Below are 27,884 nucleotides of genomic sequence, written 5' to 3' on the forward strand. Positions count from 1 at the left end.
AAGTTTCGTTAAAGTCGATGCAGCTTCGCGAACTTCGTGCTTCGAAAATGGATCTTTTAATAACACTATTCGTAAAATAAGCTTCCCTTTCGCGAAAATATCGAACGTGTTTGTGCAAAATGCTACCTTATACACTTGTTAATTTTATTTTCATTTTCGACTGTCTAAAGCGTTACAAGATAATTTATAAACACGTTTCAGAATGGTCAGATAATTAATGCTGCACTTTTCCAAGTTATCAAAAATAGTTCTCGTTTGGAAATATTGCCTGAGCTCGTAACATTTAGAATTATGAGGTTTTCTTCTCGCCTTTGGAAGAGATTTGCCGACAGACTTTTGCATACGCATTTTTTTCCACGTCATGCTTTCCCCAGAGATATCACGTACTCGTAGAGACTTGAGAGATAGTGGAGAAAAGAATAAATTCTTCCGGCGATGCTCGCGAATTTTTCTATCTGGTAACGGGAGTTTGTAACATGGCTTGAATCTATTCATATTAACGTATCATAAATATGCTGATGTGTTTTATAAACATTCAAAAGAGATTCATAAAAAGAAGTCAATAAAGAATCCATAATAAATACAATATGCTTAATGCAAAAAAAGTATTGCAGGAAATTAATTCGCTAATCATGGTTGTCAATAATGTAAATTTGCATCGTAGAAATATCTGTGAGATCGATAACTTGGTAATCTAATCATCGTCTTCTCCATTATTTCTATTAATTTGTTATGCAAATTGTAGCTATTGAATAAGAACAGGATGCACGGGATTCAAAAGACTGTTACAGACTATTCTCATAAAATATGCATTATGAAAGCAGCGATCGATAATACCATGAATGTTGCAAACGGGACAAAAGTGCTTTTGATCGATACATTCATGAATTATTTCTACGTACCTTCGAGATGCTTTCCACGGCGAAAAATTTCGGAAACGTCAAGCAGGAGTGAAAAGCATCGACGCGGAATGCAGAGCAGATGAGTATACTTTTGATAGATTAGAGTATTGGAATTATAAATAACTCTTTAACGCTAGTAAAATAAAATTTTTTCAAAATGTGACACTGATAGATTGATTGTGTATTTGATAATTGTTGTAGAAAGAGGTATTTATTTAAGGAATTTATTATCCAAAATAACAGCGAGAGGAATAGTAGAAAAAAATATTAGGATTATGATGAATAAATTGTTGCATACTTTTTTAAATCTTGTCAAAACTTATATTTTTTATTCTTATTTGATATTAATATTTATTAAGATATTTTTTTATTTTTATAGTTTCGACACATCAAGTATTAAATTACACCTCGACAATATCCTGATTTTCTCAAAATTATTAGAAAAAAATATTATTTATTTATTATTATTGGCAGAGAAAAGAGTAATAAAAAAATATAATTATAAAAATTTTATTGATATTTTTTCTCACTCCTCTCGTTGTTACATCGACAGCTGCAATTTTATTAATAATAATCTTATTGCAAGGAATGCGAAATGCAATCATTAGAGAGAAAGAGAATTTATACGTGTCACATTTTTAAAAGATATCCACATAAATATAACGGACGGTGTCGACTGGTAATGGACTTTCAATGTCCATAATTTGGCACAGCTATGTGGCTGTATAATTATAAATTAACTTTTTGACGATCGATGGTTGATAATAGTGGATAACGCGACATTAATTTCTCAATTAATTTCTGTGAAGGGCGAATAGTTTATAACATTTTCTTCTTTTCTCTATACTAAGTTTTAAATTTTTGCATGCAATTATTGCGTCTTCTTTCGTTCTTCGCAGATAAATATAAAAACTTTCTATAAAATATAAATAAATTTATCATAAAAATATATATATATTATTATGATAAAATATTTATTATTGATAAAATATTTTAGCGACACAAAAGAATTAATAGAAGATGCAAAAATATCTTAGAAATAGTAGAAAGTGAAACTTTGATAAAAATTTTATCGGACAAAATGAATATCATGCCTTTTTCTGAGAAAATTTAATAAAGAGATTATTTACTCCCCTTTCTTCCCCTCCCTTTCTCTTTCTCTCTCTCGATATTTTCGTTTCAATTTTACTTCTCGACGAAGAAGAAAATGTCACGGAGGAAAAGTATAACTTTAACGTCTTGACTATTATTTTTTTTATTCCGCTTCGTTAGTCGCTAATTAAACGTTGGCCCGGTATGCAAAATAACGTACAATACGTACGTTCCGCGATCCACGAGCCGCGATATAAACGCGAATATGCATCTCACGCCACGCCTGTTTTGTAGCTCGCGGGTGCGCAACAAAGGAAAGTATAAATGGGGACTTACGAGCGATGGTGGGCTGATTTATTGCTGAATTGACTATTCATCTCCTTCACCAGAAGAACCTCCGCGCGTAAGAAGTCTCGCGGTCATTAGCCCGCACGGCAGAAACCCCGTCGTCTGAGCTGAGAAAGAAAATGAGAAAAAAAAAAACGAAACCCCTGTTGCTTCCGTCGGTCGTCAAAGAGTTAGCGGGCAGATTCGCAATGGAGATTCGAGGAGTCCGGTTCGGCCTCCTCTCCTTGTTCAGGCCGTATTAGAATCGCACTTGGAACGGAGCTGAAATCCCGGGACGAAATTAACGCTAAGAAGAACCGGATGTTGGCGGTCCTAATTCACGGGATCGATGTCGCGAGCTTGTATGTGAGGAAGACAAAAGTGGCTCTTTTAAACGGGAAGGAACTTGAAAGACTTGGTTTTTTTCGTGATTTCTCCCTGCAATACTCATATATTGTTCGAAGGCTCATGAATATTGTAGAGTTTAAAGAGGTTCTTGGCGGGATCAATGGTAGGCGTAGCTGGGGAGAGAAGAGATGCATGGCGCATTTGCACTTAATTAACGAGGCTCTCCATATACGTTATTACTGACACGCGTAGATAAAGAATGAAAACAAGGATGCATTTAAAGTCTGAAATTTACATTTATTTTCATTCGCGGAATCCTCGAGTCCGTGTATTTCTTTATCGAAAATTTCATTTAATATTCATTAATATTCGACATTAAATATTCTTGTAATACACACAATTTTTCTTCAACCAAAGTTTTGTTAATTTGTATTTAAACAAAGGATAACATTTTTTATTTAATTTCAAATCAGATTTAGTAAAATTTATTTTCATAATTATTTATTTTAATAAATCATTTTCACGAACTCAAATATTTTGCGCAAAAATATAAATCCGAAAATATGATATTTAAATTACAATATATTAGAGAATTATTACATTAGCGATATAAAATCTTGATACTATTTAATAATTCCCGGCTGCGCTTTCCTTAATCGCTTATATCCTCCAACATAATATAAAGATATAATCCTCAGTTGCACAATTTTCTTCGCTTTATATTCGAAAATTACACATGTAACATAATTTAATCTAATAATGAAATCTTAATACAGCAAGTCGGTATTTTAAAAAAATGATAGAATAATTTTATAACTATTGAGAGTGCATCGGGAGGTTAAAAGAGTGCATTACGTTGAACTCCCATCGACGAACATTGACGCGCGCGATCCAAGGGGGACGCGCAACCGTACGCGAAAAAAAAGCGGGCTTCGGGAATGAGAGAACGGCCGTACAAAAGGGATTTAATTGGCACTAGGCCGTGGATCATCGTATATGCGTCGCAAATGTCGGGCTTGTTCGTTCGTTCATTCGCGCGCGAGCGACGACGAGTCATCGATTGACGACCGTAAAAGCGAGCGGCACTTGGCACGGAAATCTCTCGATGTTTAATTCTCGTTATCCGTCCTTTCATCCATTTCCGCTTCATCCCATTTCCGTTTCCTGTCTCTTTGCTTTTCATTTCTGCGGCGGCGATTGCATTAACCGCCGTTCAGTGATGGATTTAGGCTTAGAATCTCCGTGAAACGCACGACCACGATGGCAACATCCGATTAAGACGAGATATCTTTTTCGATCACGATGTAAATAAAAGAGATGTAATGGAAAAATAAATTCGAAAACGCGATCGAATCGAAATAGAAGATTTATCTCGAAAACGAGTCATGTTTGCTCAATATGTTACTCGTGATGATTTAGAAAATTTATTTTTGAGATCGAGCGTGCGTTTCTCGAGCCAAATTTGATTTTTACCTCGTATTTCGCAGGTAAATTCGACCGATTGTGGGAAGAGAATGTCACCAAAGTTTGCGTAAATCCGTCACTGAATCTATCCTCGCGATTGTGTGTAATAATCTTCGCGCACACACTGTCACGCGCGGATGCGTCCCGAGGATGAAATCCTCTCGCGGCAAATTTTGTCCTTTTCCTTTCCCCCGTCCCCCGTCGAATCGCGCGCGTTGATCGTCTTCGTCGAAGGGGAGACGGGAATATTCGCATGCACGATGCACTCTTAATCATCCGCGCGAAAGCTTTTGGCGCGCCTCCTTGAGAAGGGCGTCGAGAGAGGTCGAGGTCGACGCGCTCTGATAATAAATGATGTTTTATCTGTCGTGCGATGCCCGGCGGATATAGGCATGTCGACGGAAGGAAGAGGAGGGGGAGAATTGTAACGCGACGAGGCGTCAATCTGCTTTTTCGTTCGCGCAGGGTGCGACAAATCACGTCGAGGCCGCATTGTCTAGCCGCTAATACAAGTGTAGAAGAAGGTAAAGCCATAGACATATTAACATAGACTGCTTAAGGTAGTGGGAAGTGTCCTCCTGAGAGAAAAGCATGAGTTTATTTGGGTTTTTGTCTTTTCTGACACACGCATGATGCAATTTCAAGTTAGTAAAGTCATGCATACTGGTACGTTCATTAAAAAAAGATAGACACACGAGTAAATTCATGCTATCCTTTTCTCTCAGGACACTCCAACTTCGAGCTTCACTGCATAAGCAATCTATGTTAATATGTCTATGGGTAAAGCTCTCTCAATTTTTAATTGTTTATTATACGTATACCTAGATATATGTGTGTGTATATGATTATAATGTATTTTTTATTTTTGTCAACAATTTGGAATGAATTTTTTCCCCTACGAAACTATTATTAGAACCATATATATTTTTAATTTTCAACATTAAGTATCTTGACAAGTCATAAGCTTTCGAAGTAAAAAGATTTTATACTCGAAATTAAATAAGGAATAGAATTGTGTTTATTTATTTGTGCCTTGAAGATTAAAATAATTAAGTGTAAATAATTTTTTTCTTGACTATACTATTTGATAAATCATTAAGATGGTGACATTTTAATTATAGAAAGAATTGATTTCACATTAATTAAAGATTTTATAAATGTAGCTTGTGCTGTGAATATTTTATGTTACATTGTAATCACGATGTTTGTAACAAGATCTGAAGGGTTTAAATAGATTTAAAGAGTGATTTTTCTCTTTCTCTCTTTTATTAGAACAGTGTGGAGAAAATTTAACGATTGAACAAAAATAACAGTTTTTTATCGATCAAAAGATACAATATATAAATAAAGTATCGAATAAATTATAATGGAAAAGTAGTTTCGACATAAGTAAGGTTTATAATCTGAAATCCTATTTATCCATCGTACAGAACAAACGAGAAGAGATATAAAACGAGCGCGATAAATTCTATCGGAGACGTACCTGTGCAAAACACGTGCATTTCCGGTATTATTAATAACATTTATCAAACAGCACAATGAATATTGCCGCCTGTGGCAGAAGGGATATCTATTTCCGGGATATATAGTGGCCGATGTCAAATGGTCGAGAGTCTGTTTTTTGCGATCGTCGAGCGATATCGACGAGATCCTCTCACAGGACTTACGAGCGTTCGGCTCGATAAAAACGGGAGAGCCGTTCGCCTTTTTTTTTTTTTTTTTTTCGGAAGGGTAGAACGATGGTCGAGCGGCGAACGATATGTTTTCTCCCGCTGTTAATTCACCAATCGTTGAAAGCGAGCATCATAATTTCCGTTGCCGCGCGTTCCGCCCGGAGCGATATTTCTTCCGCGTTTCTCCTTTGTCCAGTGTCGCGCGCGCGACAAAGGACGCCGATAATTGCAAAGCCCTGTACGTGGTCGTCCGACCGATCGTTTTCGCATATGTTTCGCTCGCAAACAAACGACAATGCCGACCCGGCCGCAATGGATATAGTTACGGACGGTGCTTAATTTCTGCGGGAATCACTGGCCGCACTCTTATGATTTTTCGGCTTGTTAAGAGTTTAATTTTCGACGGAAAAGTAATCTACTTTATTTTATACCGATTTTTTTTAGCAAAAAAATTTTTTTTTAACAAACAAATCAAGCCTCGTTTTTGTTGTAAATGGGAGAAATTAATTTAACGAAAATAAATTTATATACAATGTTAATAAATTTACGCAATGTGTGTACATTAAAAAAAAATAATTTAGCACACTGTGTGTTTATAGAATGTATTTTTGTATCGATTCAGATATCGGAGTTTTATCATTTATCTGATATTCGATATCGTAGCGTGTAGTTGTTTTGTTTTTAATATGGTTATTTAAATTTATCGTCGTATACATATTTTGAAATTGTGTATCTGATCCTTTGCAGACGCAAATTTACACAAAAAAGTTATATATTTGATGTAATTATGCATCTTTGTGCAGCCACTAATTAAACACTGATTAAGTCAACGATAGAACAGCATTCTGATACTAATGCTTGTACAATGGTCACGTGTTCTCCCTCAACTTGTTACACTAACTCTGCTGGTTAGTTAACTCTTCTTGCTGTTCGAAGCAGTTGTAGGGGATATTGTCGGTGGCGCGAGATAAAGCGATTACGGTTAAAGGATCTAAAGAACCAGGTGTCGTCATTACATGGAAGAAGGAAAGAACGTAGTTGAACTAGGTAGTAGTTATATTGTGTTTACCTGTTTATTCGAAACTTCAACATTCCATTTCTGTGTAAGTTCTCTGGCAAATGGTATATATACCTTCGAATAAATAAAGAAATAAATATTAATCAGATAAATAAAAAATCTGCTTTTTTTTATCATATAATTTGCGAAATTTTTCATACAGGATATTTCAAATTTCTGTCTGGCAGAGATTGACATTCCTGTTTTTAATCTTATTTCGTGCAGGAAAGAGATTTCATGATACGAAGCCTCGTCATTTTTAATTACCGATTTGACGAAGATTAAATTAGTATCACGACACATGCACCGAGGTTTTATTTAAACAAGCCAATTTATTCGCATGTTTGTCTTCGCGACCGTATAATTAATTCCTCACGTGTGCGTGGTTTTTATTTTCTTTCTTTTTCCTTTGAAACCGCCTTCAAGTGAACTCCAACGAGAGTTGACCGGCGACACGCGAACGAGTAATTTGCGCGTTAGGCCGCACCTTTATCGCGTTCTGCGTTAATATGCCCCTCGCAATCAGGCATCAGTCTATATTAAACGCACTACGAGCCGTCGAAATGACTCGGTAAATTATCTACAGAGCCCTTGCTCGCGGCCGGCGGTCGCAATTCGCAAATCCCGCTAATTACGACGAGCTTGCACACGCACCGCGCGATTAATTAGACAAATTAATTTAGTAAACTGTTAAGAGCGATCATCGCGATGGTATAATCGATCGACGATGCGCGGGAAGTATCATCTATCATAACATGTTAATTGATGAAGTCGATATATTAGATCTCGTAAATTGACAAACGTCCATTTTCATTAATCGACGATCGCAAACAGTGACAAGAATGCGAGATAAAATTGTGCACGTGATTGATGTTTACAGAATCAAATTAATATTTTGAGATATAATTAATTTTTTTTATTTTAATATTTTGATATAATTTATTTTTTTTTATAAATGTCCATTTATGCATATCGCGAAAGTGATGTAGTTTATCCGCGGTATCGCAATCTTCTCGACTAATTGTAAGTCTACATAGAAGATATACGTGTACAACGGAGGTGGAGATATGACGACAAGGTATTATTGATTTCTGTTTGATTGTATACAAGCAGAACAATAATTGGCCGAGACTCAAACACAATTCAAATGGCAAGCCAAAATGTATTACCATACCGTAATGAAAATTGGCCGTTGCGAGGATTGTCGTGTGGTCACCTCCAATAAGATCATGAAATTTGTTAATAGTTTGTTCTGGTCGCTCCGCAAATTACCATTCCTGCTAATACTCGTTGATTCGTTCGCGAATTCTGGCAGGAATCGACGAATCAATAATTCTTTGTCGTCGTAAATCAATAATTATTTTCTGAAAAATGATTCTTTCTCTCTCTCTCTCTCTATCGAAATAAACTAACGTGCGTGATGTGTCCACCGTCAGTTTATTTTCAGCAATAACGATAATTACAATGTTTAAATTATTATAATAGGTCAATAAAGACAAATGTTTCATAAATGTATACAAAAAAGTTCTTATAGTATCCTTATAAAATATATCTTGATAGAAACTAAAATTTTTTTTAACAGAATCATAAAGTATACCGTAAAACGAAATAGCGGAACTTTATCGTATCAAGTAAACGACCAGTTTTCTTCCTCGAAATATGATTCGTATCATCATTTTGTCTCATGAAACATAAATCCACTCAATTTGCGACAAAAGTTAAAGGAGTACTCTAACCGATCGTAGAACACAATGTTTTTTTTGTTGCTTTTTAACGTCGCGATATACATGTATAACGATGAATAACTCCCGGCGATAGGGCATTGGCTCCATTGTTTCGGCTCTTCGCAGGTACGAAGCAGGTACATACTGTTTGACCGCCCGGTATTTGTGGAAGGGTTGCGGGCGGGGGGCGAGTCGAGTCGATTGTTTGCCCGCTCATTTAACGGTTGGGAGGGCCCGAAGCGCGCAAAACCCGAGCGAACTTGACGTTCAGGTGACGCAGGTGAAGCAACGCATACGGCACAGGAACCGGATATGAACCGGTCCCGATTGCCGCGTGATAAGTCAGACCGTAGCTGCCCTTCTTCTTCGTAGCTTCGGTGGTAATCATTGGTGATTATCGCATTTAAAATATATTTATATCGGAAATCGAGATCGGTATTCATGGTAGAAATTATATCGTACTTGTAGACGTGAAAATCATAAAGTATAATCTCTTCGATATCGAAGGACGAAAATTCAATCTTTGAAAAGGATGATGAGAAAGAGCAAGATAAATTTGCTATTAGAATTGCAATTTTTTTGAACTTTTTCCTGATTTCCCCAGAGGGCTTTCTTTCCAGATATTTTATAGCTTCTATAATATTCAAACATAACAGCCTCGTTTCCTCCTTTACGATTTATGCATAACGAGGAGAGTATCGATCGTTAATTCAATAGCTGAAGTAAACAGTATCTATAAATTGAATTTTTTATATCTATACTTGATATCGATATGATATTTATATTTGATATTTATATCACGCGATCAAAAAAAAAATAGAAAGAGAGCAAGCTAAATTTAATAGTATGTATCAGAATGCCATATATAGGCGAAATTTGCAAACTTTTTTATTTTCTTTACACTTTTCCGAGAAACTTTTGCTAAATACTTCTACAACATTTCAAATAGTCTTCAATTTATGTCTAATGAGGAGAGCATCAAACATTAATTCAACAGTTGAATCGAACAGCAATCGTTGTCATCACGTTGATTAGAGCCCACATAATGCGAAAGCATCTTTACGGTTCACAGACAGTGTCTGCACAGGCTAGACAACAGTGTAGGTGGACCGTACTTGCCGTTTCCGGCGGGCGGGTCTGTTAAAGTTAAAGGCTGCACTTGAGCGCGTCGCACAGCAATACGACCTTATATTTCTACCCTTTATGAGGATTATCCGTTACCGGATTTCTATCCTTTAATCTTACAAGACGCGTCAGTCGTCGGAAGTTGAAGTCTTCTTCTGATGTCTCATACGTCCAAGAGAAACATATATCTTTCTACAACTATACAATCTCATTAACGAAACGTATTTTTGAAAGTAACTTTCGGTTCAATTCACGAAGTAGAGAAGCTCGTCAATTTTCTATAATTATTAATTTTCATAATATTATGTAATTAATATGATGATAATTATTATGATGCTAAGAGAGGGGAGGAAATATCGATATCAAAAAGTCCAAAAGGATAACTCAAGAAACTTTTCAGGATTGACTTTTTTGAGACTTCAACGAATTAATTTAACTTCCATTTTTTTTATTTTACTTGTTATTCTTTTAAACACTTCTGTATGAGATATTCTATTTTGATCAGCTTTATAAAACCAACTCTTGAGAAGGAGTCTTCCGTGGCTTTTACTGGTTCTTACAGTATGTATTTACTCTTGCAACTGACTTACTAGCAATATCGATGAGTTGCTTGGGTAAACTTGCTAATGTTTACTCTCGCTGGCAAGCACGCCGCACTAATGATTTAATCACATCTGTGAAGCAACGCTGCCCCTTTGGCATATTGCAACGTTGTTTGTATACATTAATCACATTATACGAAGTGACTTCTTAAATTTATTTTTAAATCTCGGGCGTCCTTTTGTTACCTCAATGTCTATCGCAATCGAGTAACATCAGCACATTTCCCTGGAGTCTGGTTTAGTAGGTGACCTACTTGCGTCGCTTTAGAAGAATGTGCAGCTGGATGCATTATTTAAAAATGAACGTGCAGGAGAGATACGTTGCGTAAGGAGAATCATTTAGTAGTAATATGTGCCGCTTTCGCGACAGTATTATAACTGCATAAGAATTAATATCACATTAAAGTATATAATTTTTTTACATTATGAGTTTCATAATCAAATTACTTGAGAAGGAATAACCGCAAATTGCCGTTGCAGAATAATTCATAGGTGGCAGAGACGTATGGCTAGCGTATGACCAACTCTATACGAAGACAAATTTACATCCTGTCCTGCGTAGCTATCGTGCAACACGCGTATAGGTGTGTATCTATCGTATAAAATCTCTCAACGGTCTCGCACACACATATATACAGACTCATTCAGCAGATGCTATCGTTTCCGGGCGATAGGGCGGTCGAAATTACGCCAATTTTAGGCAAGTCGCCATATATCGCCAGCGACAGCTGCTTATTTTCACGACGCGCTATCGGAGAGGGGAGGGCGAGGATATCCCGGCAGAAATTATATTTCACCCTTGAGAAATTGCAGTTTATATACCGATACGCGAGGTCACGGTTTTTGGCTTCGCCAATGTTCCCGTCGTCGACCCTCGTTCCAATTTCGCGTAATGCAGCTGGAAGTTGGAGCGCGTAATTCATTGGTGTTATTACGGCTTAAATTTTTCGCTTTATAACGAGGAAATGCATTCAGTAGGATCCCGTAACGAATGATATTACCTCTAATCCTATCCACAATGGGAAAGGATAGTCCTTTCCCACTGGAATGTTTCCGAAAGCTAGTTTACTAATGTGATTTTAATAACTTGGGTTATTTACTCTCGATTATTTTACAGAGAGGGAAATAAGATCAATGTATTGTTAGAAGAAAACTTTTGCACGATACAAAATCAAAAATAATTTGGTCGCAAAAGAATCGGGAAAATGCATTAAATTAAATATAAAGAAATGATCAGCGATACAAACAATACGGAAATAATGAAAAAAAAAAAAGAAATAATGAATATTTTAATTTTTTTCACGTTGAAAAAACTTCAAGCTCCTGTACTAATTTCAAAAGTAAAATCTTACAAAAATAATTTTGAAGATCGAGATATCTTTTTATCTGTTTGCGCTTCCGAGACTTAATTCCGCAATGTCTGTTGTTTCTGAAAAAATTCGCGGATTAGGAGATCAACTCACGTACCGAACTCTAGGAACACTCTCCATATATATATAACGCAATGTCCACCTGCGTGCCGCATGTAAACTGCACCTGCTTAGCTAAGGAATAAACGATAAAAGTTTTACGGCTGAGACAGCGCCCTAACGCTACGTGCACTTTCGCAGCACGCCATCTTCGCCCCATCTCTCCGCCGCCACCTGTCATTCTAATAAATTTTACCGTGCTCGGGCTGTGTAACATCGTGGGCCACGATTATCGGCAGATAGCCCTGGTTATGAATCGTGGCAATTCACGAAGGTCTCTTTGTCAAAACTTTCTGCGTTCCTCGCGCGAATTCAATTTGCCTGATCGCGAATATGAATTACAGGTGGAGGTGAGGCATATTACTGTGCGACATCGCTAACGTGTTGAATTATTGTGCGAATTTATTAAGAGAGCACATCAGCTGGCGCGCTCGAATTTTCCAAGTCGCTTAGAACCGTCTCACGTTGTTCCTAACTGCACTCGAAATTCTCGTTACTTTACTTACTTGCAAGAGTCTTACATTCTGACTTAGATATAACAAATTTTCCTCTTAATTTTGCAGATATATTTCTGCATATTTATTTTAATGATTTAAGAATCGTCGAGAGAAGATACATCACATATGTTTCTAATCAAAATATAATATTTTATATAAATAAATCAGTCAAATAAATCTTTATAATATTAATTTTAATATTAATTATTTAATACAATTTAATAAAATTTAATAAAATTAATATATACAGATTAATATTTTTCTTGTTAGAATATATCTTTAATCAATCTTATAAATAGCCTCTCTTTCTATTTTTCAAAGCAATTACATTTTCATACAATTGCCCATCACGCACAAGATCTCATGTTACCTTCGAATCACGATAATCGACCTCCTTTGGTAATTCGTGATTAAAAAACCATCGATCCGCGTTCTCTCGAGAATAGTTTTTCACTCGAGCGAAATATACTTACGCGAAAAACAAAGGGATTCAATTAGAGACGTGCATTTTGTACGTCGTATAATTTTACAAGTTTATTTTAATACAACCTAATATTTATTTAATCACGTAAATGCACCTGATGAAATTACCATCCATGCAACGTTATATTTTATGTTAGAGATATCTTGTTGTAATAAACAAATTTGTAAGCACGGTAAAATTATTTTAACGTACATTCATGTTTGCAATAAAAATAGATGTAACGTGATATGCACGAGATGCACTAAAGTTTATGCTACAGAGAAGGAAATTCTACCTGAGATGTCACGTATTCGATAACATCGAGCTGTGCTGGTCTAATATTTACAAAATCTCGACGGTATTTAATAGCTATTGAGCACGGAGTCCCCTTCTAAAGAACAAAACTATCTAAACGAGATTACCAGGATAGGGAGATAAATCATCAGAGAATCCTACAAACCCGAGAGAGGTATTACGGGAGATGAGTCGGTATTACTTGAGTGCAGTATAACTTAATTAATGTACTAATCCTCACATTTAAGCTCATTATTTGACCAACGGCCATTATTCGTCAAGTTTTTCAAACGTTTTTTTTCTCCTATTTTACGAATAAAAATATTTACGAAAATAGAAAGGAATATAAAAATAATTTAAACAATGTAAAAAATTATTACTATTACTTTAATTGTGTAATAATGCATATTAATATGCATTATTACACAATTAAAGTATAATAGTAACAATTATTATAAGAAATTTAAATTAATTAAATTAAATTAAATTAAATTATTATAAGAAATTTGAATTTTCTTCAATTGATAATTTATCTCTTGGTTATACGTGGAATTTAATAAGTTGATGTAGACACGTTGTCCCCGATTAGAAAACATAACGTTATCGAAGACATCCGTTATAACTTTAATAGAGTAATAACCGAAGATAGCGGTCTCTTCGAACACCTGCATCTGTTAGAAGCACTCGAGTTAAAATTAATCTGACATAATCCGCTATTTACACTCAATATATATCAATGTAAACAACATAGTACACCTGTTCTTCGATTTACAAGGAGCAAAATCGTGTTTTAACTGTCACAATTGAGAAAAAAAAGAAGTAAATTATTCATAAAATATAATCGAGAAATATACAGTATATATATATATTATACATCTATTCCTTAAAATTCTTTTCTGTTTTAATTTTCATTGCATTTTCTCCCGATATAAACGCGAGATATCTATATCTAAAGATTAATTCTGCTTGAAAATTAAAAGTAGATGTTGATATTTCAAACAATTAAAATTAAATTGTCTCTTGTCGATTGCGAGCATGTCTTCTATCCACGTGAATCCGACAGCGACTCGAACCTGTGGCCTGTCCGCGATTCCACGACGTCCTCCCCCGCGTTTGACGCCACCTGACTATAATTCCTATCGAGCATATTATCCGCGCTTCCGGAGCGCTCGGTATTTCTGCGGCGCGTCTGCGTCGCCGTGAGATGCGCCTAACATGCGTGCGGATTCGCGCGCGCAATATCCACCTGGCCGCAGTCGGACGTGTGTGTATGCATATATGCATATGTATACATGCGTCGGTACATAGCTGTCTATATGTATACGTGACATGTGAAATACCGCATGCGGAATATTTACCAGAACCTACCTCAGATGTTTGGACCCCTTAGGGCAGCGCGCGTATCACGAGACCCGCTGCAGACAACGGATTAACTCGGTTTAATTCCTCGGGGAAAAGCAAAACAACGTGTCTCATGTTCAACGGTAACTATGGATACACGTAAAGACAAGAACATTGTCACGCTAAATCTCATGCTCGAGGCGAGCTTGATACGTTTCATCGTGTAAAAAAAGAGTGCTTTGATTCCATTTTCCGATGCGTGTTGCATGAAACTGTGAAATCATGGAAACTATCTCGAAAATTAATGAACGTCTTGTTGCCTCGGACGTTCTTTAATTGAGATTTCTCATGAAATAAAGATTTCTCATCATTGTTTATTGTAATAATGACAAAACGTGAAAAGCAGATGACGCGAAGAGCAGATGACATGACATCACTTTGATAGGAAATAAAAGATACCCTTGTTAAAACAATGCTCTTCACAGTAGCAAGATAGCGGCAACAATTTCAGTCGAAATTTCCACGATGTATTTCTGACTACGCAACTGCATTGTTCCTATGACTAGTGGAGAAACCACGATAATAGGTTGACAACTTTCCTCCGCGCGGATATTTATCTCGGAATTACCATATCACGTTCCCTTGAGGGCTAGACTAAAGCTAGACGCAATCTAGAATCGTTAAGCAACGAATATGAGATATAAAGTGAAATTCGTATTCATCTATTTTTTTAAACATATTTTTATTTTTATTTTTATTTTATATTATATATATTATTATTTATATTATTATTTATATATTTATATTTATATTTATATTATTATTTATATATTTATATTTATATTATTTATATTATATATTATATATTACTAAATTTTCAATCAATCATAGTAATTAATAGTTGCGTATAATATCCGACAATCAATTAATTCCGATATTAATAGATTTTGCAATAATAATAATAATAATATAGATATATACTTTATATATAATTACAAGTAATAATTGATAGTTAATCTATGCATTATATTAAACATCCACGAATTATGAGCGAATAGTAAGCAATAATTAATTTCTCGTATAAAGCGCATTCCGGATATAATAACCGTAATGATAAATTCAATCATCCAAATTTATTATTAATCATCTTTCAGACAATATCGCGCACGTGGATATTGTGCCGCGTCCATGCTGTGCATCCTTCGCTCTATTTTATTACGTCAATATTTTTACTCGCGATGTGGAAGCGCATTTATATCGCAGCGGTAGTTTCGCTCTCAAAGTTACCTGGCGGAAATGCGCGGCCCTATCGTACATATCGCGGGATGGGGAGGGAGGGGGATTTCGATCTTTGGCTCTCACGTAGGGTGCCTCGCGATCGATGCCCATAAGAGGGGAGGGACGTCAAATTCACCGACGCGGCATGACTCAACCAGACGACTCATGCATAATTTACCTAGGCTTAATTAGTTGAGAAGGGAAAGGGGGATCGAAGAAAAAAATCAGAAAAATACTTTTCAAATATCCTGCCTTTTAAGTTTAAACCGCATAAATTTATAAATGACTTTATCCTCTCTCTCTCTCGTGACTCATCATATAGATTATTACTCGCGAGGGCGCGTTAACAGTTCGCCCTCTTTCCAGATTTGTCTCCGCTCGATTGGAATGAATTCGAGACGACGGGAAATGACTTTAACTAGGGAACTCTCGTAACTGTCTCTCGAGTTTACTAAGCTTCAAGTGCGTCGTGTAGAGTAGCTCGCGATGAGAGACGTGTACTTTCTTGCATACACTATAATGCAGGCTTAGAGGTTGAAACTAGTTTGATGTGTGTGCCTTGTCAAATATCGCCGAAACTATAGGTAAATGAGGCAATATTTGAGACGCAAGTTTTAATAGAAAGGCATTTTGCAACAATGCAAATTTATATTCTTTAAAAGATTTAAAAGATTTAATTGAAGAAGAAGGGTAAAAAGAAGATAAATTTTGTTCTCTAAATTTTTTCAAAAATTACATTCACGTTCATGCGAAAGAACGAAATATCGAATTAATATAAAAATGTGTTTTAATTACTAAAAAGTTTCAACTAAATACTTATTATAAATGGAATATGTGAGTGTGTGTGTGTGTCTTTTTTATATCCAATATATTTACTGAAATATATCCCGTAGTATCTCTAAAAATCGTAAAAAAAAAAATGAAAGAGCGGTTGTAAAAATTTTCTTATAAGATCACTTTAAAAGCTCGTGCAAAAAATATTCGCGATAAAAAAAATTTCCGATACACACATATACACAGATACAATCGAGAAAATCACTCTCGGTTATATATTCATTGCAGACTTTTACTATCGAGTACTCTTTCAGAGGTTCTCGGGTGAACATGCGGCATAAAAAAGGTTCGTTTACTATCGATGAGGGAAACAGGTAACTGTCGACATTACGACACGTGTCTTTAAAGCCGAGTAGCTCTTACCCAGCCGGAGACGGGCTTACGTTTTCAGCGAACGACAACTGGTACACTGCTATACAGCCGCATTCGTGCATTCGGCTGATTTTATTCACCCGCGAACCGTAGGTAGGTATACCTACCTACATCCGTTTGATATACGGTGCGATATAAATTCCTTCGAAATCGATATCAAGCTCTCTCGCGGAGCACCGGCTAGTATTACGATTCGTATTTATAGGATTCGCGAGCGAAGAGCCACTTCGCGCTAAACTTCTGTCAAAACATGACTTTAATTTTTTAGGGGGGAAACCTTTTATTTTTCACGTACGTACATTCAGTATCTTGCCTTACTTGCTGTATATAAAACTGGATACTTTTTATTTACGGATATACAACGTTCGCTCTTGGCTGATTACACAGAAAAAAGGATTCTTGTTTTGAAAACATATTTAGTTTTAACATGGAAATCTTGAAATGAGATTAATTGCGTTAATTAAAGAAAAATATAATTGCTTGAATAATTGCTTACTCGAAGCCATTTTATATAGTTCAATCAAGAAAAATATATTCTTACGATTTAAGATTTAATTTTCTTGAATGAAAAAGAAACAATGTTAGATAGAAAGTAACATTTTTAAATCAAGGATTATAATTTTCTTAAAGTAGAATTGAATAATTATATATTCTTGAGGTGACAATTACAATATTAAAATAAGACTATAATACTGTTGAAATTTAAAATTATTAAATTCTTCTAAGATGATTATAAATTGTTGCGTATATACGAAACAATAAATGTGTTAGTTTTTAAGTATATAAGTTTTGATTTGACACTTATTTTTTTTGTGAAGAAAAAATAAGCTTACATTCATGCGATGATGCATATGACAAAGATTTAAATATATACATATATAAATATGACGAATTGCGTAAAATTTTTGTTAAGTGAACTCAAAATTTATTCTAAAGATGCTTTGTTCGCGCGCAATATTTTTCTCTACTTTTTAAGTTTTTTTTATTTCTTTATTAAATTTTAAAAGAAATAAAAGAGATAGAAAAGTAGGACGGTCGACGCACATTTATTTCACGCATATCAGTTTTGTATTAATTTAATCGTCAGTTTTATTAAACCGAGTTGCATGATTTTTCTCATGATCGTTGATTTATTTGACGATCACGTTTCTCGATATTAGGATCAGTTTACCTACATGCACGATTGTGCATTATGATTCGTATCGAATTTCATTTCCAGTTGTAGCTGGATGATTCATTAGTACGTCGATGAAAATGAAGGAGAGCGTGCGCGAGGGATATCAAAACATATCTTGGGTCGCGCGGGTTAGCTTTTCAAACACGAACATTACTTCTCGCTGAAGAGAACGAGCTTTACCATGACGAAATCCCGTTGTACGAGTAATCGACCGGAAAAGATGCATGGAAAAGTCTCTTACGATATCGTATTCGCGTTTGAACATGATTTGCGATTTTCGCTTTGAGACTATTCCTGCTTCGATTAGATTTTGGTTGGAGGAAATCATGTGGAATAATCCCACATGTTTTTAGAATCATGTCTAAAGGTAATAATATCCTTCATAATGATAAAATATATAATTTAATTTTAATATTAACAATTTTAATTATTATATATTAATAATTAAACTCTCTTATTATTATGAAGGATATTAACTGTAGACTTTAATTCTAAATTCATGTGAAATTATTCCACATTTAAAATGGAAATTTTTATAGAAAAAAAGAAACTCAAGAAAAGAGCAATAAACGATATAGAATGAAAATTAGTAGAATTAATAATTAGAACAAAAATTACATATATATGTGAACAATAATAAAATAATTCAATATAAGTAGATAAATAAATAAATAAATACATAGATTGTAGAGATCTGTCTTGTACAATTCTTCCGTCATGACTCATAACTTTGGAAGAAACCGCGACGACTGCTCGAGTGGTAATTTGTTTGAAAGCGTTTCGACATTGCTACCAAAAGTTTAGCGGATGTGGAACGATGGATAATTCATCGCGCTACTTTCTGTTCGCAGCTTCGACGAGACGTCGATGGACAGCTGCATATTGGCTACCGTCGACGAGGGCCGCCGAATCGGTGACTTGTCAGGCGAGTCTGCGAAGGACGGTAACGAGGTGGAAGTGACGTCATTGGAGGAAGCCAAGTCGGTCATAGCGGCACTCAGGGCGAGGCAACGGGCGCAGGCCCACCAGATGCTCGCCTGGCGGAGGACCCTTAAATTGCAGGCAAGTTTCAATTACGAGGAATTTCTACATGCGAAGGCAATCCCATTCCGTTTCGTCTTGGATGAAGAAACCGGCCAAGGAGGGAAAGGGAGGAGGGACGCGAAACGATCGATCAAAGCTATTACTTCTGAAAACCATAAAACACGCTCGACCCGGACCGATGTTGCGGACAGTGAAATATTAGATATACGCTGATTCATTTAAATGCGAGCTACGTAGCCTTGCTGTAGTTGGAAGCAGACGAGAGAATATTCTAAATAAACATTGCTAGCTTCTATGTCAGACTAGTGAACTGCGATTAAAGTCGGAAACGTTAACGCGCATTTTTATCAAGCATGGTGTTTGATTACTCCCAAAGCTTAATTCGCTAGAAATGTTTTATCCTTCGTGCCTTCGTAAAAAATATATCCGTAATTAAAAGTCTTTCTAAAGTATTTCGTTAAAAAAAGAATCATCCTTGAATTTTACGGACAATTAAAGTATTCGTACATAACTCGTTTATAGCGCCGATAAAGAAAGACTTTCGGCAGATAATTAAAACGGCACTGCTGCCACGAGTCATTGCCATAAAAGATTTCCCGTGCACTTCCGAGACAAGCCGAAGCATCTCGTGACATTCTACGATTTCGCGTCTGACTTTGCGTGACTAGGGACGATTCCCGGTTCACGAGGTAGCTTTGTGCAAAAAAAAAGGACTCCCCCACTAAATTCGCCAGAGATCCGCGGGGGAATAATTGCTACGAAATGATCCTCTTTCTCAGGCTATCCGGCATTAGTCGCGCGGGGAAGTACCGGCTGGAATGGCCGATGCAGATTATGGATAACGACTTTCCGTGTACTTTTGTCGAATCTAAACGAGGAACTATTAATACGTTGTGATGTATTCATCTCGGGGGACTTTAATGCGTCTACGCACGAGTAGCGCGCCCGCGTATGAAAGAATGCGATTTTAAAAAACAAGTTTCTCTTTTTATATCTATTTTTTCTCTATTCATTTTTACTAAAGAAATTATTTCTTCATAATAATAATCTAATTAATTAATAATAGTTTATTATTATATATGAGATGCATCGTATTATTGAATACATGTATTTATATGCACATTTACATGTGCAATTGTAAAAATATTTTTTTAATGCGGACACAGTACCTATTATTAATTTTAGTTTTTAATTTTTCGTTACCTTATAAATTAAAGCGGTAATTTAAAATTTATTTTTCTGTTACTTCAAATGGTACTTTTTATATAACAGCAGACGAGAACATTTAATTATCTTATTGAAAGATATATATATTCTTAATTTGCGGAAAATATAGATCGAATCTCCTTTTTTATCTTTACGACACGGAGACACGAAAACATGTTTGACAATTAGTCGATTAAGCCTCTAATTATATAGTGTGATGATGGATATAATAGAGTGATTTCACATCATACATTACATTAAAAAAATATGTATTAGAGTTTCTTTTCGTATTCTTTTAGGTCAAAAATAATCTTTGTGTATAGTATTAGCTTTCTACTTTTTTCATAAATATAGAATCTCTCCTCTAAAGCATTAACCGGTCATTCACATTGTATGATTTATTGGCGAAACATCTCAATTATTTTCATTCTGCGAAATGCATATGATGCGCAATAGCACCTGGTCTCCTTACGGTGCTATTTAGCACAATAGCGAGAGTAATGGCCTCGCACCCTCTCCCTTCCTTGCCGAGGAAAGGACAGAAGGAAGAGACGCGATGTTTATGCAAAACGATGGCCGGATACATGCCATATTGCGCAAACACGCAGTTTGACGACAAGTGCAGACGAAACGTACTACTTGCGTACTGTCAGTGTAGCGCATTCTGCAAAAAGTAAACAGTGACACTCTCGAGACACGCGTTTACGCGGATGCGAACGGATGTTCGGTAAAAATGCGATCTCCGATATACCGTATGCTCCGGTTCCGATGAGCGATAATCGCTCGAACGGTACCTCGATCGAATGGTACACGAAGAAATTAATTAACGACGCTAAGTAAATACTAATGGCGGCGATTACGCTCGCTAATTAATTACCTGCTTCATATCCGATGGCGCGAAAGACTGATCATCGCGAATCGTTTCACGCAATCGCTTCGTTATTAATTATTCTTATTAATTATCGATGCGGATATAGTCTGTATGGTAAAAAGCTATTTATTCGCGCGATTAATACGAAAAATGGACGCACGATCGACGTTTATGTGTTACCGAAATGCCGATTTTATAGGAGGACCTGGTGGCCCGACTGACGCGAGAGAAGGCCGAACAGCTGCGGACGTTGTCATCGCAGCTTCTGCTGTTCGAGTCTAGACTCTGCAGGAAGCAGAAGGAGATTGAAGCTTGTCTAAGTCAGCGAGAATCCATTATTCTACGACAACAAAGGGTAATTCGACAATTGCAGAGCAGATTGGCGGAGAGGAGCACAGGTACCAGAGATTCGCCACCCTGCGACGCCCTGGACAGATTGGACAGTCTGGGTGATAGCGACAGTGCCGTGGTGCTCGAAGAGACCGCCGACGATCCTGCTCCGCCGAGGTATACTTTTTTTATAATAAATTCTTATGAGAAATACAATCATTTGTTTTCATCCATACAAAGTGGACTCGACAAGAGCTTATTATATAAATAATGATTTATAAAATGGAAGAATGTAAAAATTTGAATAAATCAGATGAAATGGTAAATATAAATGCACGAAAAAAATATCAAGCAAAGATACGATTTCAATTTTATTTTAAAGAAATAAAAATTTTGACTCGACAAAAACTTATTATATAAGTAATGATTTAAAAAATGAAAGAATGTAAAAATTTAGAATAAATCAGATGAAATTATAAATATAAGTGCACGAAAAAATATCAAGCAAAGATATGATTTCAATTTTATTTTAAAGAAATAAAAATTTTGAATTTGTAAAAATGTATTTATTCACATGTGTGACTGCATTATAATCTCTATTCATTATAGAAATTCATGTAATATTGAAAATAATGCTACGATTTATAATATTGATATATGGAAAATTAATTTCATACAAAGAATTTGTGCAATGAAAGATTCGACACGGAATTCTATTTATATTTTATACTGCATAACATTTTTATAAAATTAAAAATAGAATTTTATTCAAATTTTGTCACTAATTATAAAATTATTTGTATCGTAATTATGATTTTGTATTCTATAGATTCCGTTCTAATATCACTGATGTAACTGTGATCCGTTCCGTATCTGATGCGGTGGAGCCGTCAAATAAATATTCGTCGATGCGACGATGCAACGGTTTTCTCAGAAGACCGGAAATCTTGGAAACCGTGTATTCCGTGGAGGAGGATGGCGACAGCGAGAATAATCAGGATCCGTCCGAGTCGACGGAAAACTCGGAGTACGAAGATAGGAGAGGGAAAAACTTGGGCAACGGTAAAGGAAGACTTCAGGATCTTTATGGCAGTTTCGAGAGGCTGGCACAAGAAGCGGATTCTCCACCCAGCGAAAGACCTAGAGATGAAAGTCAGCAGGCCCAGGTAAAAGCGAACGACTTGAAATCTGATCGGCGAATAAAGAAAAATTCCATTCTTCAAGAAATAGTTGTGACGTATTTAAATTGGAATATCATAATCTTTGAAATGCAGCACGAATTATAATCTAAAAATTTATAACACAGATTGATATTTTGATTTAAGAGATACTTTAGATATATTAATTTTTATGTTGCTTTTTGAAAATCATGCTACTGTCATGCACGGGTAAATTAATTTTGCTAAAAAACCAATCTCTATTTATGCTTTCAGGTAACATATAATAGGGTAATGAGCAACCACAGATCCGTAACAAAGCCAAAAGATGTGAAGTACAAGAGGATAAACAAAGCAAAATCGAAAAGTCTTGAAGAACTCAGAGGACGTCTTAGAAATTGGGTCGAAAAAGGGAATAAAATAGCTATATCGCTGGATCAGTCATATGCCTGAGCTTACTTATTCGATATATGAAAGTATATAAATTATTATTTTATGAACGAGCATAATGCTGTCAAATATGTAATGCCTAAAGATTAATTTTATCAATATAAGATATATGCGATTATTAAGGAATGGACTTTGTAAAGTCGCTACGGTGTATTTAATTGATGAAATCTTTGTGCTCCATGTGATATTTACTGTAGTATTTCTTCACATTAATTATGCACTTAGGTCAGAGATGTACGATTCGACGAGACTTGTGATATGATTTTATTGTATACAAAGGCGTAGTTAGGAAGAATTTATCTTGCAAAAAAATAATTAACACTTAAGTGCCATGGTGAAAATTTTTAATATTATGATATTGTGTAAATATTTATATGAATTATTTGTGGATTTACATATATACAAAATTTCCCATAACACAGAATATTTTTAAGAATATTTAATGTATATGTATGTACACGTAGTTTTATATAATCAAACAATTGTTAACAAATTTTTTACATTATTTTTGAATCAAAAAATGAACAAATAAGATGATATCAGGTGCATTATGTTATGATAAAAAGCAAATAATCTTGCAAAATTAAGAATTTTAGAATCATGTATGACTCCACCATGGTGCTTATGGGTTAACATAAAACGTGACATTTGTCTGTAGATTTTCAAGGAAACATTTTTAATTATTTTCTTTACAACTTATATTTGTTCCTCGATCGAAAGTCAAACAAGAAATACTTTAAGCGGCCTAAATTTTAAGAAAGAGATTTGAATTTACTAATTAAATATATATCTTTGCACAGTGGAAAAGTTCACTATCAATTTGAAAACGCGAGACATATATTTCTTTGAATATGCTTCATGATATCAAAATAAGATACAATTTTTACCATTTAATGGTACTTTGTTAATTACTATTATATCCTTGATCAGCAAATGTAGTACGTCACGTTTTACTATTAAAAATTTAAAGAACTATAATAAACTTTTCCCTATTTATTTAAAAAATTTGTTTAGAAATATTATATTGATTTCTCTATCAAACAGGGTCAAGATGCAAACAATCAAATTAATTGACACTTCTAATTTGAACAAATTATGGGTAAATTTATCCTGTTTAATGATAAATATTAAGCAGTGGCATATATGAATGAATTAAGCCCATTTTTAAAAATATTATACAAAATATATGCAGCTAGAAACACATATGTACTATACAAATCTAATGTTCTTGTTAATCTACTTAAACAGATGTTATTTTCTATGCCTATCTTTCTACAAGCAAATGAGGATATATATAACTTTTATCTTGATATTTACCTTAAGCAAACATGATAATCAGATTGTGTGAAGCGAAATATTCAATATTTTTAGTAAAACTTCTGCAAAATATAAAAGTTTCTATCTAATGTGCTTTAGATTGATCCAAAAAGCCTATATCTGCAATTAAAATGTAATTGCTTGACTATTGAAAACTTATATATAGATTTTATTTTTAAAAATTTCAATAAATCATATAAAAAAAATATTTAAAAATATATACATAACTTAAAAACACTCCTGTATCCTTACAAAAACAAAATTTTATATAAAATTTAGTATATTCTATTGTATAAAATTCATAAAAACATGTATAATTTTATATTAAATATAAACTCTGATGTGTGTGGTGTGTGTGTTGTCTCGCGAGTATAAAGGCCGAAAAGCAACAATTTATAAAAAATATAAGTCTTTATAATTACACTGTTTATAATAATATTGTTACACGCATGTGCATTTTCTTTTCATAAAATAAAAAAGTATGCTCGAAAATATTAGTTATACACAAATCGCTTGTGATTTGCAAATTCCACTTTCAATGCATCTCTATTTGGCTATTTCGAACAGATATATATAAGAAAGCTATCGACAATCCATATTTTTGCAATATAGAAAAAAAAGAAGAAAGAGAACGGATGCCTCTACGGCAATACTTTTGTAAATAATTGAAGATGTGAATATAATGTGTGGGATGTGTGTGTGTATTGTATATGCGTTTGACTAAAGATATAAAATTCTACAATATAATTATATAGATAGACTTATATTAGTAAAATAAATTGTAATAATAATATTGTATTGAATTTTATGTTCCTGTTAGACTGATTAACAGTCATTGAGAGATCTCGTGCATAATATAGTTGCACGCATATTATAGATGCATATGACAGAAAGAATATGAAAAAATATATATAAATATATATGTATAAATATATGAAATATATAAAATATATGTCAAAGTATAATGTATTATTGCATCTGTTTATTGATGCAAGAGAGATGAAATCTTTGAGGTGCGCAGACAAATGATGTGAAATTAAATGTCACATCGGCTTTTACCACCATGTAGGTATACACGTGCAATGGTGTCCAAGTATAGAAAAAAAAAGAAATCGACAATTATTTTAATTTATATAAAATCATGTAACGTGTATACTGTCGCTTTACTAGAAGATGAGTAGACTGCTATTAATATTCTGTCACGCAATTATTTTAATTATTATTCAATCTCCCAAATATAAATTATGTCGATGGAATATATTGAGCGATATTTAATTTATTGTCAATCCCATCTTTCCAATCATTTCCTGTGAAATATCATTAGTAACAAAATAAATTTTAGAAAAATTAAACGCAAGATATCATTAAAAATCTTCAGTAAATGTAATTTTATTAATAACTATCACATTAGTATTTAAAGGATAATTAGAAAATGATTTGTCTAAAATAATTGGAAAGTGTTCTTTCTAAAATGGTTTGTTTTAATAATAGGCATTTATCACAGTTTATATTTAGCTGTATGAAATACAAATTCAATGTATTATAGTATAATAAGATAGCATATAATTTTTAATAATTATATATAAATATTTTTTAAAAATATGAAATAATAAATAAAAATATATGATTTGAAAAAAATATAAATATAAAGATTATGCCAAAGATTATAGAATTATAATCGATTGTACGAATATAAAAATTGTTTTAGAATGTAATTAGCAAATCATCATAGAAACAATTAAAAAATATTCTAGTAATGAAATTGCTAGAATAAAATATACTATCAACGTAGAGTTAATTATAAATTAATAAAATATGTACATACTTGATTATAATCACGCAGTAATCGCACTGTCCTTGGCGAGAAAATAACGATACAAAATATGCGAAGAGAATTTCAATCCATTCACATCACATGACACAGAAATAGATTCGGGATGTCGACATCGCGTCATTGGCGTTTGTACCCAATACATATGACAAATTACGACGAATATATGTAAATACTTTATATAAGATACACTCGCGATAATTTCTCGCGAGATTAACTTGAAATGACGGTAACAGAGTCGCGAAAGATACGAAATGCAATTCGAACACGAAAGAATTTGTGGCTCTTCGACGCGCTTCGCGAATGACTGCGATTCGAAAAACTGCTGGCGCGAGGCGCGATATGGCGATTCTCGAGGTATCGAAATGGTCGAGACATTTTGCGATTTTTGAACGATTGAAACACTGAATTCTCTCTTCTATAACTCTTGAGATTGTTCGATTAGCACTAATATTTTCCAAATACTTTGCCTATTTTAGCGGATTTTGACAGTTCGCAAAATATCAATTGTGAAATCAATTTTCCTGACTTTAATAATTACCTCTTCGTCAGAGAGAAGACTGAGAGATGTCATGGTCTGTTTTTAGGTGATCCCTGAAAGCGATACTCCCTCTATGGACATTGAAAACGTGGATATGAACTACAAAGCTAATGTCCATGAATGTTCTCAGAGGGTAATATATAATGTGCACAATTTCTGGTTTTGTTCCGTGCTATGTGCACGAGATGCCGGTAGCACCAGAGTATAACAATCATTATTTTGAAAATAATATATAAATATGATAAATAATAATTTTTATAAAAATAATTTTTATAAATTACTTACCTATATGTGTATGTATGTGTGCCCATACGTTGTCCAAATGATTTTAAATATAAGAATAGACTATTTGAATATCGGCGTATGTTACCGCCGGCATAGCTCTCAGGTTCATGAGAGTACTGAAACCTCCTCACCTGGCAAATGCCTTCGTTAAGGTGAAGATACAGGGGAGGAAAAATTGAGGAGGAAAAATTTTTTTATTTTTTTTTATAGAGTTTTTAAACAGAGAATATAATACATATAAAAAATATATATTACATAATTATAATATATACAACGTAAATTATAATTAATTTGCAATTACATAAAAAACACATTACAAAATATTAAATTATGTAATATAAAAATAATTACATTACAAATATATATATTACAAAATTTAATGCAGAATATATAAAATACAATGCATTAGAAATATGTATTACAAAATATAATACAAATTTAATATAAATTATAATTTTAAACTTAATACAAAATAAAATTTATTACACGAAAGTGTCCAAAGTATACGTATAATTTACTAAAAATTTTTACATAGACCAGACAAGACTGATTAGTGATGATTAATTACGTGATATTTATTATTAATAATCGACATAGAATAATAAAATTTAATTAGTTTTATATAAATAACGTATAAACGTAAATAATCATGATCAAAAGAGTCATTAATAAAATTATTGATCATTTCTTCGATTGTAGAACAAAGTATTTGCATTATTGACGCATTTCGTGCAGACCATGAAAAGAAATATTTAAAACGTGTAAAGATAGAACAAGCTTTGATGTAAATCAAAGATTAAATTACAAAATAAA

At 34.0% G+C, this 27,884-nt stretch overlaps 1 protein-coding gene and 1 long non-coding RNA gene across 8 annotated transcripts in view; one reads left to right on the forward strand and one right to left on the reverse strand.

Moving 5' to 3' along the window:
• LOC145972510 (uncharacterized) overlaps positions 1-25,670 on the forward strand; it is a 134,047-nt gene extending 108,377 nt beyond the window's left edge. For 5 of the 7 annotated variants that reach the window (XM_083101223.1, XM_083101225.1, XM_083101226.1 and 2 more), the window contains exons 3-6: positions 18,891-19,101; positions 21,360-21,667; positions 22,320-22,656; positions 22,924-25,670. In XM_083101223.1, coding sequence (XP_082957349.1) covers positions 18,891-19,101; positions 21,360-21,667; positions 22,320-22,656; positions 22,924-23,100 — 1,033 coding nt within the window. In that variant the 3' untranslated portion in view covers positions 23,101-25,670. Of the gene's footprint in view, positions 1-183; positions 459-745; positions 4,658-18,890; positions 19,102-21,359; positions 21,668-22,319; positions 22,657-22,923 lie in introns of those variants that run through there. The other 2 variants (XM_083101228.1, XM_083101227.1) reach the window with 2 other exon arrangements.
• On the reverse strand, positions 2,723-26,764 carry LOC145972511 (uncharacterized). Its single transcript, XR_014439187.1, has 3 exons — positions 26,240-26,764; positions 6,876-6,938; positions 2,723-6,797 (listed from the first exon to the last, which is right to left on the reverse strand). It is a non-coding gene; the product is annotated as an uncharacterized LOC145972511 (long non-coding RNA).
• Between the last annotated feature and the right edge of the window lie 1,120 nt (positions 26,765-27,884).

This window comes from Camponotus vicinus, unplaced genomic scaffold (genome assembly GCF_025532165.1).
Source record: "Camponotus vicinus isolate PSW18456_S1 unplaced genomic scaffold, iyCamVici1.0 SCAF_5, whole genome shotgun sequence".
NCBI classification, from domain to species: domain Eukaryota; kingdom Metazoa; phylum Arthropoda; class Insecta; order Hymenoptera; family Formicidae; genus Camponotus; species Camponotus vicinus.